General features: G+C 37.6%; 3 protein-coding genes across 3 annotated transcripts in view; all 3 read right to left on the reverse strand.

Annotated features, from left to right (window-relative positions):
• Window positions 1–24: 24 nt before the first annotated feature.
• On the reverse strand, window positions 25–568 carry LOC108049051. Its single transcript, XM_017130080.2, has 2 exons — window positions 373–568; window positions 25–314 (listed from the first exon to the last, which is right to left on the reverse strand). Exons 1-2 carry the CDS (start codon window positions 566–568, stop codon window positions 25–27), a joined length of 486 nt encoding a protein of 161 aa, XP_016985569.2.
• A 4,474-nt stretch (window positions 569–5,042) lies between these two features.
• Window positions 5,043–5,586, reverse strand: LOC108049059. Its single transcript, XM_017130091.2, has one exon. It carries the CDS (start codon window positions 5,547–5,549, stop codon window positions 5,058–5,060), a length of 492 nt encoding a protein of 163 aa, XP_016985580.1. The 5' UTR covers window positions 5,550–5,586; the 3' UTR covers window positions 5,043–5,057.
• A 3,348-nt stretch (window positions 5,587–8,934) lies between these two features.
• The window catches only part of LOC108049070 (protein tipE), a 33,849-nt gene continuing 27,513 nt past the window's right edge, over window positions 8,935–15,270 (reverse strand). Inside the window, exon 2 of the mRNA XM_017130117.2 lies at window positions 8,935–11,482. Within this exon, the coding sequence (XP_016985606.1) occupies window positions 11,413–11,482 (70 nt within the window). The 3' untranslated portion in view covers window positions 8,935–11,412. The remainder of the gene's footprint in view (window positions 11,483–15,270) is intronic.

The following is a 15,270-nucleotide window of genomic DNA, read 5'->3' on the forward strand; positions in this document are numbered from 1 at the left end:
TTTATTCAATTTGGGATTTGGTTTCTAAGCCAGGCTCACGCCATCCAGTCCCGCCTGAATGCAGGGAAAATCGTAGCTGACGACCTGACTGGTGGCATAGTTGGTATAGATGTTGGGGCAGACCTTGACCCCGACTCCTTCAAACTGGAAGTTCACTTTGAGGCACATGTCCAGGGAAGCCAGCGAGACCACTGGCAGGCAAAATTTGGGCGGTTTCAGGGTGCTCATGGATAACTTGGCCACCGAATTACCATCCATTGTAGCCTCCAAATCTATCGATCCGGTAGTTAGACCAATCTGGACGGTAAGACAAACTAACAGTTGAATTAATAAAGGGCTAGGGATATCGAATAATATCTGAATGAGACATACCAGTACTGGTTTGATTCATAAGGTCAACCGTAACACTTTGGCAACAGCTGCAGGACATCGTCAGGGAGCACTGGCAAACCTGATCGTTTGCCGGCAAGGATATCGGTCCCAGATCCAATCCTGCGTCAGCTTCTGCATAACTTAAAGTTACTAATATGGCCAAATATCCAGTAAGGATGGCATGGCAAGTTACCATTGTGATGCTTCTAAAATTAATCACCGACTGTTCACCAGATATTTAACCATTCACTTTTTGTCAACTGGTCTTTTCAAGCAGTAATTTAAATTTTAATTGCTTGTAATACAAATTTAATTAGTTTCCATAAGGGTCATTTAATTCGAAATGACCCGCTGTTTAGATTAATTTATGGTAGGTAAAAAACTCATTAAGCTGTGCGGCTATTTCTTAAAAAAAAATTGTAAATATTGTTTTATATATTTGAAATAGACGTTTTAAAAGTTTGCGTATAAATGTATACATCCTACAAGCATCTACATAAGGGGCGCCCCCTATCGACGTAAGCTGTCAAATGTGTAGAATGCATGTAGATTATTTTACTTATCGTACAGTTAAGCTTTTTGTCATTCAGCTACTAAACATATTTTAAATTTTTTTTAAGAAACCGTTATAAAAGCTAAAAACGAGTGCTTATTTAAACCCTTTAAATCGTGTTTTCAGAGAAATTATTTGATTTTAAATTTTCTGAAACAAATTCATCATACCTATACAAAATTATAAAAATGCCGATGAACCCAATTAAAATAAAATGTAGCCCTTAACTTCGACTTGTGTGTAATTTATGTGTATTTTCGTTACTAGCATATCACGTTGTGCTTCTTGAAAATTAACAAGCCTATTTTCGCTCAAATCCTTAAAAAAACGTTTTCTAGCATTCCGAAAATTTCTAAATTTCAACATATTTTTACTTTTCTTTGTAAATAATAAATAGTATGTTAATTTGACTCTTGGATAATAATCAACAATGCAACCAATGCATTGCAATGCTTGAAAAAAAGGTAATAATAAAAACAAAATTGGTAAGTGAGAGAAGTAATTATAAAGTAATCGTAATTAGATAGCTGACTTTCTCATTAGAAATATTTATTTCTATTCGTTTTTGATAGTTGAGCATCAGTTATTTTAACGTCGATGCACTCAACCTTTTTAAAAATACTCAGTAAATAAATATTACACAATTGATAAATTCGCAGGAGTTCTTTGAAATCGCACAATGAAATGTCAAACCGATGACAGTTTAATAAGCCTCACACAGATAACCATGGAAATTGATACCCCGTGCCTTTCATCAATACTAATAATACGAAACTTACCAGGGCCCTTCGCAACTTTAAACATGATTATGGAAATTCCATTAAAAGTTTAATGGGCTCCCTGGAAATGTTCGAAAATCACGCACATGCGAAACATGAAAGGATACGGATAGGGTGACGGGGGGTGGTGGTGGTGGCTACGTTTGCGGGCGAAATCGCATCAAGTTACGCAGTGGGTGCAGTGAAATTGCAACTGCAGCGCTTCTAGTTGAAGCGGATGCGGAAATGGGACGTAAACAAATACCGCCGCATCACGCACATCCGGTGCAACAAAAGTGGGAACAGCCAAACAAATTTCTGAACTAAATATGGGCGCATACCGGCATGAAATTAAAAGCCAGTAAATGAGGTTGAATTAGTTTAAATTGGGAGACTAATTCTTTAAAAATTGTATATCAGAAAATATATATGTGTTTTAGGTTAAAAGAATGGAGTAATGCGAACTTTATTTATGATACATGTCTAGTTGCTTATAACATGAAAATAAAACCTCTTGTTTTTGATTCTTTACAATCAGAAATTGCATGACTGATTTTATGTATGCTTTTGACATTCTCGCCTTCAACTTGGTGGATTTTCTTTTCCTTTACTCTTGATTGTTGGACATTCGTTACGAGGAATACAGGTACGAGAAATCATTTTCTTTTTATTTATATCCTGGCAGTTTTCATTTTTACTTTTCCATTGCCCATCCTTTTTTAAATTATCTTCTTAAGCTGGATGCGTTTCTTTTGGACCTTGCGTTTAAAGCATTTCTTTTAAATATAGTGAAAATGGTCAAAGGGTTTTATTACGGACAAATGTTAATTTGCCTTAAGGTAATGCAAATATTGCCTTTGTGTATTAAACAAGCAGAAAAAGAGAATTCGCAAATGAAACTAAAAAAGGGGCACAAGTGTCAGATGCATTCATTCAAAACCAATAATAATGTGCAACAAAGGCAATATAAATTCCAGCTAAAAATCCTTTCAAGTGATACTCGGCCTAATAGTCGGTTAGTTTTCTCACTTTTTTGGATAGCCAATTGCTTGTTTTATTTCATGAATATGCCAAGGCTTTGGAATTAAAACTTAAATGAAGCAAAGTCGAAATATATTCTAGGAATGTTCTCGACTTCCATTAGCATTCGTTGCCAAATTGCTCAACTTTTTAAGTGCTTTGATTTGCATTACATTGTGTTTGGGAGGGAGATTGGGAGTGTGAGTGTGAGTGGGAGTGGGACTGGGCCCTTTAAGCTTTGGCTTGGCAACTGCACCCAATCTCCAAGTGCAGTGGCATCTGCATCTGCATCAGAATCTGCATCTACATCCGACACTGAAACTGAAACCAAAACTGGAGCTGTGTAAACGACCTTTGATGTGGGATTGGCTGGCTGGCTGGTCGTTGGTTTAGTCTCGACTCGTATTCGCATTAACGCCATTAGGCCAATTTGGCACTTTGCCCTGGCCTAGAAAGGCGCACGGAGAACTTTCACAAACAAAGGTAACAAACGGCGGCAGGATGCTGCAATAGCTCTTCGAAAGCCACCCAAAACCACGCAAAAACACCCAAAACCACCCAACTTACCCCGTTCGTTCCGCTCCACGCCACTCACATGCCAATGCCCGTGTAAATAAAAGTCAAGTGAGAAAAACAAATAAATTAGAAGCGCATCCTCCTTTCCTTTGGCAGCGGACATTTCTCTTCGTTATTGCGCGACTGCCTTTAATTACGACACCAGGCGGCTAGAGGAGCAACTGGGTCCACCAAGCCCCATTCTTCGTCCTCCGGCGCAGCATGCTCAATTTATGTTTATTTGAAAGCTGTTGCACTTGACTAATGTCCTCCGCCCGGCCTCTCATCCTGCCACTTAGCAGCCAACTGGGTCTTCCCCAGCTCCGTTGACCGTTGGCCGAGGCTGACGAGTCGCCTCTTGGACTCTGGCCATCTGGTTTTTGAACAATCAAGTCCGCCTCATTTGGGACAGACGCTGGGCAGACGGAGCTCTTTGGGAGGTTGAGATAAAAGCATTCAAGCGTTTAAGTAACATCAGTAACAGTTGGTTTTTGCGCACCAAATGGCTGAAATTTAGTTTTATCTCAAAAATAAGTACATTTTTCACTGATTAACTTTTGCTTGTATTAATAAAAGAAAGAGTTCATTTAAATTTATGGAGTAAAATGAAACCATTTTATCATTCTACCCAAATCAAGCTTAAATTACGCTTTTTAAAGGAATTAAACATAGTGTTTATTTTTTTTTAACGGATGTGGGTTTACGACTTTAGAAAAAAGAATAAAATGGAATTAAACTATCTCATTAGTCAACACTATAAAAGTATGACAAAATATTATAACAGTTCATTTCCAATATATTCCCTGTTTCGAAAACCTATTTTACACTTATTTTTGTTTTATTTGTATTGTCTTAGTCCTGTTGAATTTATTCCCTTACTAAATCGACTATTGATCCATCGATCCAAAAGCCTAGTGGATCCCTTGTCGGTGGCATTCTAGAATATATTTGATTGTAATTGATGGCGCATTTGATTTATTAGTTTTCTCATTAAACAAATTGTTGAACAATGCCGGGCAAAGAACAATGCGCAGTACTTTGCGACACACACGCACACATGCCGGATTGTACTTGCGTTTATTTATGTAGATTGATGGTCATTCGTGTAAACACATCCATTGACGTAAATTTGAATAAACATTTTCATTAGCAAAATGTCCATGAGCCCCTGGAGATCTTCAGAGCTTGATGGCTGATGGCCGATGGCCAATGGCCAGCCATTCTGGCCTGGTAATGATGACCTGGCCGTCGCATTTGCTCAATTGGTTTTGACTTGGCCGCTCGGTGCGTCGAAATGTTTCGGCCTGGATTTGGGTAATTTATTACACCTACTAAAAGTGCCAATTACGAAGCATTATACCCAATCCTTTCAAAGATTCCTCGGAAGCAATTGTCTTGCGGTCGAATTGGTAATTGCATATAAACACTTGCTAACAGGCTAATTTGATTTTGAGCTTAGCACATTTTGATTTTCCATTAAAACAGGTTTAAACTAATCAAAGACTGACTGTTTCACTTTGATTTTAAGCGTTCAGATTTTGTATAAGTGTATTAAGTTTGATTTTATTTTATTTATTATATAATGCAATCCAATGCAATTGGTGTAGGTGTGTGTAAAAATTTTAATTAGGAAACTTTATTTCTGTTTTATAATTATTATAGTAAATAATTCTGAGGTTAGCATTAACTTAAAATCTGTATAATAGGCGAAATATATTATTTTAAAATACTGCTTTGTCCCAATTAAATTAGTTTTGGTCTAACGCCTATCATTTAAACACATCTTTCATTATTTAATTTTATTTTTGTGTATATTCATTGTTGTTTTGGTCAAGGTCAGCGAGTGACAGCCGGGGCACATCGCTCAGCAGGTCAATTTCGTTCTGGAATGCCTTGAAACTCATATCGGCGACTTCCGGCACATTCCAGTAATCCTCCTCGGTGTCAAATGGTCCCTGTGGGTCGTGGAACGGTGCGGGGAGAATGCCGAGCTGGAACTGATAGCGCACCCTTTGGAACAGATCGACCTTCTGGAGGCGCAGCAGCCTGGCCTCCTCGATTGCCTGCCGGAAGACGGGGTCCACCTGGCTCAGATTCTGGTGACCCCGGGTCATGCCCACAATCACCGCCCGGGTTTGATCCAGACTCAGCCGCATCCTGTCCTGCTGCCTCCTTCCGGCCCAAATGGGCAGACAGCGGGCACACAGTCCGGTCACGAAGTGGTACACCCGTTTGGGGCACATCTCGCACTTGGTCACCTCCAGAATCGGGTTACGCCGGAACAGGTCCATCAGGCTACGTACTCGTGAAAAATAAATTTCGCCTTGACAGTTCACAATTAAACGAATAGTATTGGAAAAGGAACATTGAAGGCTTAACTTCAAAAAATATTAAAGAGGAGGGAACCCTACTATAGGGTTCACACTTTTTGGATTAAAGACAACACTTTTTGGTATGTTTTTATCTAACCAGACCAATTACTCGAAAAAAATAATTGTTAACTTTTGACAGTTCTCAAATCATTAAATCGTATTTCAAAGGGCGACTTGGTAATTAACCTCAACAAAAATTTAATAAAAGGATCCCCTTTTATATAGGTTTCAGAATTTTCTTTTCAGCAATTTGTTTTACCACGTGAGCAAAATTTCAAAAAATCTTTAGAGTTTCTTAACTTTCAGTGTATTAAAATTCTAAAAACCGAACAACACAGACCTTTGCTCTATACGAGATTTTAATCGACCCGAGGCCGATTTGTCAATCATATATTTTCAAAAATTATACGCCTTTGTTAAGGATACTTTCATGAACCATTTACAATACGTTTTCGATCTCTAATAAACTAATTTATAATACAAGAAATTATCAGATACCTATATTCTAGTAATATGAGATATTAATTTCTTGCAAATATGAACACATAAAGTTAAACTTCTGTATCTTATAAAATATTATAATGCATAAGTAATCAAATTGGCTATCCACTTAGAGCTTTGGGCTATAGCTACATTTTAGTTCTCATGAACATTTTTCATTGCAGTTGAACAGAATATAAATAAATAAGTAATAAATTTACAAGTTTTTCCGCACCTTCCACCCACATGTCATGTGGGTAAAACCTTGCTTAAAATCTCTAGCTCCACGGTTAAGGTCTTAACTCAACTCAACTCTTTTGGCGGTCGGCGCTGCTCTCTTTTCAGCCAAGAACGGAATTCGTTTAATTTCTTAAATTGAAATTATGGTAATTTCCTGCAGTCATGCGAGCCTTTTCATACCCGTTCGTGTTTGGACGGAAGCGATGACGAGCGGGTGCGGAGGTGGGCTTCTGATGGCTGATGGCTGTTAGCTAACCGAAAGTCAAGTTCGTGAAATTGAGGCCCAAGGCCCGAGGAGGGGCTCCTGTCCAGGTTTTGGTGGCCGCATTTACCACTGCAGCAGCACACCTCACGCCCCATGCCCCATGCCGCATGCTTCAATCCGAAGGTTAGTCCCGGCTAATCGATAGCTCTCCATGGCGATGGCCGGGGTGTTGATTTATGGCATTCCCAACGCACCGAAACCTGCTCCGGGATCCGACGAAAGTGACACATTAATGTGTTCAATTGAAGTGCGAACTGCCGGCCCTTTCTCCCCCACTTCCCCACCAGTTCATCTCGACAGGAAGACAGACAGAGCGGTCGGAAACAAAAAGCGCCCCTGGAGCTCTGGCAGTTTGTTAAGCTCGTTGTTCCCTCAATTGCTCCTCCAAGTGGAGCTCTTCGTTCGCCCAACACCCCAAAAACATGCACATTTCCAAGCCCATCAATCGCTGCGTATTTGCAGTGATGAGAATGGGTACATTCTTCAGGAATTTAAAATGTAGAAGGCATATGTTTAAGCTCCTCTATCGCTAAATAAACATCTGTAAAATATAACCTACTCATTTCTAACTCATTTGATAATTACATTTTTCTTCAGAAACAAAATGTTTTAAGAAATTTGTAGAAATGGGTAAACTTGTACCTAAGTTTAAAAATACTATTAAAAATTAACACTTACCTTACTGTAACATAGACTTCTATCCCATTTATCTGAAATAAATTAGCCCTAAAATGTGTACTTAGAAATACTTTTCTCAGAACTTTGATCAATAAATTGCATGGTTCACTTTTCAGCAATTTAATGACATCTTACTGTAGAGATTTTTAAATGAATAAGTTAAAAATAAACTTTTAAACATCGAATTCAGAAGCTGTACCTTTGCAAAGTAATAAGTACACATTTTTTAAAAAAAGGAAAACAGTTAGGTACTTCCCAGCACTGTCTTTCGATTACCTGTTGAGGGATGCGTGGCCCGAGGTCCTGAGTCCTTGTTACGATTTGTGTTCGCAACTCTGTGGCAGGATTTTGTGGACGAGTATCCGGTATGAGGCACTCGCTTCCTGGCCGACTAATCGATGCAGGATCAACTGGGGCTTACGGTTATGACATCGTTGCCTGCCTCCAAAACAACCACACTTATCCACTCCCGGGGAATGTGTATTCCTGCACACAGGGCGACCGCTAACTCAGTTTTTTGGTTGTGCGAGGCAAATACAACTTGGATCGAAGTCTGCGGCTCCAGCTCCACCGAAACCACGGCAATTTCTTTTCCCCATACGCACGAAACTGGAGGAAAATCGGTGGAATGGCGGTGGCACATCGAGGTTGCCGGGGCTGTGGCATGTAGATTGTGTTTGCCATTGCTGCAGCTCAAGTGTAAACATCATCTGGTGGCAAGGATGTGCGGACGAGCTTCCCCATAAAGCGGAGAATGTCTGCACAAACACAATTTTTTGTGAGATTTGATTTGATTTTAAGGAAGTTCAGCGTTGTCACACTTGATCTTAAAGTTTGTTTTGTTAATTAAAAACTCACATCTGAATTCTTATGCATTAGCGTTTATGACGTTAGAGAGAAAATTAGCATATGCTTAAATTTGTATTGCTTATAAGGAGTTTGGTATTGGTTTAATGCTATGATATGGTTTACTTATCTTTATCCAAGTGCTACAAGATTCAAAAAAACCTCAGTTTTAGACACTTGTCACAAAAGACAAATTAAATAAACTCAAGAAACTAAACGCATTCTTATTATTATGAAAATAAAAACCATTACTTTTTACAAATAATTCAGTTATATTAAAAATACATCATTTTAACAGCAAGCTTTTGAGAATCTCTTTCAAAGTGTCCTGAACTCGAGCTATTTTGCTCAGTGTACGGCTCCTTCCCATCTGAAATCCCCTTTGCTGCGATGGTGCATGTGTGTGCCTCTATGCGTTGGCTTATGGTGCCTCCCTCAACGTTGTATGCCTTTGATTTCATTTCACTTCATTTGATTTTGCTGTGGATGGAGGCGAACTCGCGGCTGCGTCGATACACAAGAGGCCAACCCGCCGCCCAATCCTCCTCCTCCTCCAATCCTCCACCTCCAATCTCACCTCCAACGTCATATCAATGGATCCAACCTCCCGGAAAACCAACGGCCTGGAATGACGGACGATGGCTTGACATAATTTCTGCTGCCTGATGGTTTCGGGTATAATGCAGTGGATTTGTTTAACTTACTATTGGAATAGGTTATCCATTTCACTTTAATTCACCAGTCTTACTTACCTATCAACTCCTTCAATAACAAAATAAAACACCAGTGAATGCATCTGTTTTGTTATGTTTTCTTTTTAATTTCTTTCAATAATATGTATGTCTCATTTATTATTCAATATGCGTTCTAGTTCTATTATTTTCCATTATTTCTCTCGTCATTATATATGTATAAATTAATGTCCATTGTTCAATGCGTGTGGTGTCCGCTTTAAATGCCAGACATGCTTTCAAGTTGATCGAATTTGTAAAACGAATTTCCTTGCACTGACAAAGCCAATTTGCGGTGTATAAAAAATCATTGTGCAATTCTCAAATTCAAATTTCCTTTATAACAACAATTATAATAACAATAATAGTAAGAAATACGCGAATGTTTATTGCATTATTTACTGTAACAACAAAACCAATTAACGAGCCCTGCTTGAGGGTGTGTAAAAATGGAATAATTTTCACGGCTTCTCCTCAGTTGGTTTTAATTTTCCTATTTGGTTTCCTTATCGTAGTACCTTTGCCCTCTTGCTGTGTCTTAAAAAATGTATTAAAATTATCTTAACTATCAAAATTATATGCACTTTGTTGTAGCTTCATTTGTCTCATTTGAGTTCGTTTTCAAATGTTTCTATTACCAATTTTCTAGTCAGCTTATATACATTTGTTGTTATTTGTGTTCTCCGTTAATTGTTTTTCCTGTGGCTTGCCTTGTCTTAACTATGAACAGTTTGATATTACAAATATAATGCAATTATCCTTGATGCCATCGGTAGCTATCTCCTTAAGTTTAGTGAGTGGCATTTACATGTATCTACATGAATATCAAAAAACTATGCAGGTTCCTCTAATTCCAACAATGTTCTGCAGCTTATACAAATAAATGTTAACATTCAATATCTCCTAATCTCTCCTCGTCCAAAGCCTCTGTATCTCAATGTGGAACAGAATAAGCGGTTTAGTTACAAATTGGGCGCAGCATGTCCTGTCCGGTGAGATGTGCCAGTGATGGAATGATTGAAAAACTCCTTTTGGAAATTAAATATTGTCAAGCACGAATGTGAGTGAGTGTGTGTGATCGGCCTCGAAATGAAACAGAATCATAATAATGTCAAAGTGTTAAGAGGGTGGGATTATCGGGGAGTTATCTAACTACAGTACACCTACACTGATGGGGAATCGTAGAAACTTCTATGCGAAATGTGCTCTGGCGTGCTGGTTGATTGGTGATTAGTGATTGAATCAAGACCGAGAAGTTACATAATTGCTTTTCGTAATTTTTTGTTGTCAACAACAATACTCAATAATATCATATTTCTCTATATATCATTCAAATGATCACAGTCAAAAAACGTTGATTATTGAATTATATTTTAAACATTTAAACCTTTACATTTTACTACATGACAAAGATTCGGTTTTCTCCAAAAAAAAAAAACAACAATAACTGTAACGCAAATACGAAAAATTTCATGACTGAAATTTGACCAAATTCTCTCAACTTGGGGCACTTTGTGAAGGGCATACGAATGTCGTCTAAGACGAACTTCATACCGATTTCTACAGCAAAACCAAAAGCGATTGATGGTCGGTCGTGGGTGTTACAAAATGTGGGCGGTTTCTCTATAAAATGAGGCGTGGCGTGGCGAGTCTACTTCTGTGTGGAGCGATTAACCGAAGCGTAAAATGTTTTCTGCCGCTGGCCGAATTTTCATTTGAATTTCCAATTGCATTTTCGTAACTTTATTTATGGTTGCATTTGTAGTTTGGGTTGCTTTTGCTTTCCTCGTGATTAGCTGAACATTTTATTGTATTTAATTACTAATGCATTACAAACTTATTCATTACCTAATGCAAAATTGTACACTTAACGTTAATATTCTGTTTTCCGTTTGGTTTCTCTTTCAGCAGTACAAAAATTATTCATTGCATTTTCTGTTTAGTGGTTTGTTTTTTTTTTTTGTCTCATTTTGCCTTTGCTTTCCATCCGTAATGGAATCATTTTAACTAAATTTACACATTGCCAAATTTGCATATTCGAATTCGTACAGGCACACATATACACATGTATATTGCATACGCGGCTAGAGATACAAATACACATGCCACTGCCGTAGCTTAGAACTAGACTTCGATTTATTTTATTAACCGATTAACACTTCTGTTGGTTTCTCCGTCTCCGTCGGCTGGTTTAAAAATCATTTACGCTAAAAAGTAACTAAATTTAATCAATCTTAGGAATTATTCAGTTGGATCAATTATTAATTTATGTGTGTGCTCGCTTGTGTCACATTAATCTGATTCATTTCTGTTCTGCTAGTTGCACTAAAACCTCTGATAGTGTCGGTCGTCGTGTCTCGAGCTCTTTGGCCATCTCCGCCCATCTTCCACATCCGTTCGAAGTTCGATTGGGTAGACACTATGCTGGAAGAACAAATAGAGTATCCTTGGCTAGTTCCGCAGGGTTCCGTATCAGGTTCTGCTAGAAGTCGCTACTCGTCGAGGGATTCCCTAGATTGCTCTCCACAGTGTCGTCCTTGTGTCAGAGGGGCGGCTTGTAGACTTCAATAGCAGGCGTGAGCATATCCACTCGCGTTGATATCGAAGTATCACTGTAATGGAAAGGAAACAAAGGTTATTGATAGTGCAAAATATCATCAAAAAAATACACTCAATTGATATATTAGTAATATTTAATAACATAGTACTTCATTTATTATAAAGCTTTTGCAAAAGCTATTAAATTTACAGAATCAAATACTATCTATTCGTGTTTTAACTTTATTGGTCAGATAAATTCGCTCAATTCATATATTGGTAATAATTAACAAACATAATTAATCTTAATAAGAATTCTGTAATTTGAATACTCCTATCTCGAACTTTAATTTTATTGGTCAGCTAAATTCGCTTAGAAAAATTTAATAAAATCGTAACAAGAAGCCATTTAAATCCGATTCCAAAAGATATTAAACTCAATGATTGAAAAACTCCTTTCTCGTGTTTCAACTTTATTGATCAAAGATCTGGGAAAGGAGTTTAACATTTCAGTGACTTATGGTATTGTCACAAATAAACTTCTTTGCACTTTAGTTTGCAAACATAAAAAGTTTAAAGACACATCGCAAAAGGGAAAAAGTAGTGGAAATCTAGCCAGTGCTTTTGTCTGCAGGGGCAAATGGAAAAGCCGAAAACTTTATCACACCGAGTGCAGGCAGACAGCTGCTACTTGCAACACGTTGAGCCATACAAACAACAAAGTCTAATTCCAGTCTCACCATCAGTCAACAGTGCCTCACTAATTGCATTGCACAGCCCTGGTATTACTTTCAGCAAAACACACATTTTAACGCAAGTTAGCTAATTTATAAAATTTATATAAAGTGTGCTTTTACGAATAATTTTTGCATTAATTTTTTAGAAATCTTGGAATTCTTATATTTTTAGTTTTTTAGTCAATTGATGGACAAATGTTTGAAATAGTAGATTTATTCTAAGTGTTTGTAATTGTTGTTAAGCTGCTATTATATTTATTTTTGCTCGATAAAATGTTATCATGCAATTCAACACTGCTATTTAATTTTACCTTAAATCGGTTTTTTGTTTCCCTTTTGAACGTAAACCTATTTGTATGCACCTGATACAATACACAATATGGCTGCAATGCGTTTTACTCAGCGGGAGTGAATGCTCCTGAGTCCTGATTTCATTTATTCGGTTCAATTGTTACATTTATTTTTTATACACACATATACATATTTTCCTTTCATTGCCTGACCCCTCGACCTACGACTGCCAGTTACTCTCTACTTCTTCGTCTGAATTTTCTTTATTTTCCCGCTTTTTCCCCATTTCTCGTTGGCTTCTGGCTTCTTTATCATGGGCACCCACTGGATTGGAGCTCCTTTGTTTGCTTGTTGCGGATTCGGTTTCGCATTGTAAATGAAATGGAATTAAATGAAATGTGAAATTTATTGTATTTAGGGGATTTCCATGCGACAAGCGCTGCGGAAGCGGAAGTGGATGGAGATTGGGTTTTGGGATGGAGCGAAACAAAGAAGAGAAATGCGAAACAATCGCCTTTTCGCTCACTATTTCAAATGTAATTTATACGCGCACTTATGGCATTGTTCGCTAGCTGTTCGCTTTATTGGCACTCTACTTTAGTTTTATTTGTGTTTACTCTCTGCTCCTGTCTATGATCGCATTCGTTCATCCATCTGACTGCACTTACCATCTCATATTGAGTTAAGTAAAAATCTCATTTCTTGAACGGAAGTTGTTCATGTTTTTTTGCATCTACCTCCTTGCAACACTGCAATTGGCTTTAATAAATTTCCATCCTTACATACTTAAATTCATACATCCACACCCACTTCTGTTGCCCAGTTCATAGAAAGTTGGGAATAGTTGCTACAAGTTCGGCTCTGGGCAAAAATAAACAAAACAGGCAAAAACTGAAAGATATTATGGAAACTTTCGAGTGTTGGCAACTCCTCGAAATGCGCTTAAGGGAAATAATTAAAACGAGAAGCTTAAAATGTTGAACTGAAATATGAATTGAAGAGATTATTAAGCGTATTTCCATGCTCAAACGGAAGTCTTAAGTCCAAATTTTGTTCCTTCATTAATATATACATTTTTTTCATAAATATTAACAGGGAAAAATTTTTAAAAATGCACCTATAGTTGTAGGAACAGATTTTTCAATTATTATCTTGAGCAGTATTATTATTATAATTGTAATAATTTCTGCTTATTGGAGTCAATGCAAGCTTTAAAGCAAATCATGTTTTACATTTATTTTCAAAAAATACAAATTCATTGATTCAGAACCTTTTAGACAAAATACACATTTTTTACCAAAATTAACTTCTGTGTGGCAAAAAAAAGATTTTTTTATATATAATAATATATACATTTCGTTAAATTGCAGTTTCTTTTTCCTTTTCTGAGCTTTTTTGTTACACTTAAATGTTACTGAAAAAAAACTGTCTTTTAACTGCCGAAACTAACTTTCCTTTTAACTATGCATTTAATTTAATTGCTTTATTTCCTGTGATTGGACACTATTCAAACACATGCCAAAGTGCCAGAGCTGCTGAGTGCTCCACTTTGGGGTGAAGATAAGAGTTAGGAGGCGGACACCATCTGGCGTTGACCATTCATCAGCATGAAAAAAGGATGCGGATGCAGTTGCATTAGGGGAGCACCGAAGGACAAGACAGGAGCCCTCATCTCATGGAAAGTGGGCAAAATGTTGCCAAGCTGTTGAAACTGTGTTCCAATTAAAAATGCAACAAATTCGAGCACGAATTTCTGGCATGCTGCTGCAACTGCAATTGAAAATACAGTAAACACTTTATATACGCACATTTATAAAAGTAACTTTCTTTTAAATAAGTCTTATTTTTGTAAAGAAGAAAAGAGAAGAATCAGCTTCGATGTAATAGTATATACAAGATAATAATTTTTAATAAGTAATGTTTAATTTAATAATGTTAAAGATTAAAAAAGAATAATTAATTTTTTTTTATATCAACAGCTTCTTTAACACCATATGCTTTTTGTAAAAATATTATAGATTAGTTTATAACATAGAATGCTTACTGTATAAAGGATGCCCACGCAATTAAAATGCTTTTTTTAATTGCATTTAACATGGAATTAGTTTCGAGAGCTATAAAAACCATGAAAAGCTGGTAAAGTGCCTGCGGTTATCTGTCGGTTGCCTTGTGTCACTTTGTAGCACGTGTGCATACATATAAAACTTGAACTATTCCATTGAATTTATGATTGAAATCGATTGCGAACATGCATATTGCAGAGTAGATTTGAGGAGGAAAACGGTAGCAATTGATTAAAACCATCTGATTTCCTTTCAGTTCCAGTTCCCACAAAACTTTGTCAAAGTTTTGCCTTAGCCAGGAACTCATTTCGACCCAAAACCAAAGACGCAGGAGATTTCTGTACTAACTCCACAAAGCGGACAGGCACAACAACTTTATGCAATTAACTCCCATCCAACTGGCCAACCTGGAGGCCAGAGGAAGCTTATTACAAACGACAACAGGCAATGTAAATGCCAACTGGCAGTGCGAAATGGCCAAAGGCATCACCGCCACTTGGCCAAGACCAGGAGCCGTCATCCGTGAGGAGGAAAAGCTGGAAAACCAGGTCAAAACAGGTGTGTGTGTGCAGGTTCGACTGGGAGTGGCAGAGGCGGAGGTGGAGTTCGAGTTGGAGGCCGCAGGACGCAGGACTGCAAAACTTCCCAATGTATTTAATTTGAAAATGCGACAGTGACACTGCGGCGTGCTGAATGCTCGGTGTAAATTAAATTACACGCGCCACACCTTCCCGGCGACTTGGGGATAGGCCGGCCAACCCGAAACAAGGT

This window comes from Drosophila rhopaloa, unplaced genomic scaffold, assembly GCF_018152115.1.
Source record: "Drosophila rhopaloa isolate 14029-0021.01 unplaced genomic scaffold, ASM1815211v1 contig_178, whole genome shotgun sequence".
NCBI lineage: Eukaryota > Metazoa > Arthropoda > Insecta > Diptera > Drosophilidae > Drosophila > Drosophila rhopaloa.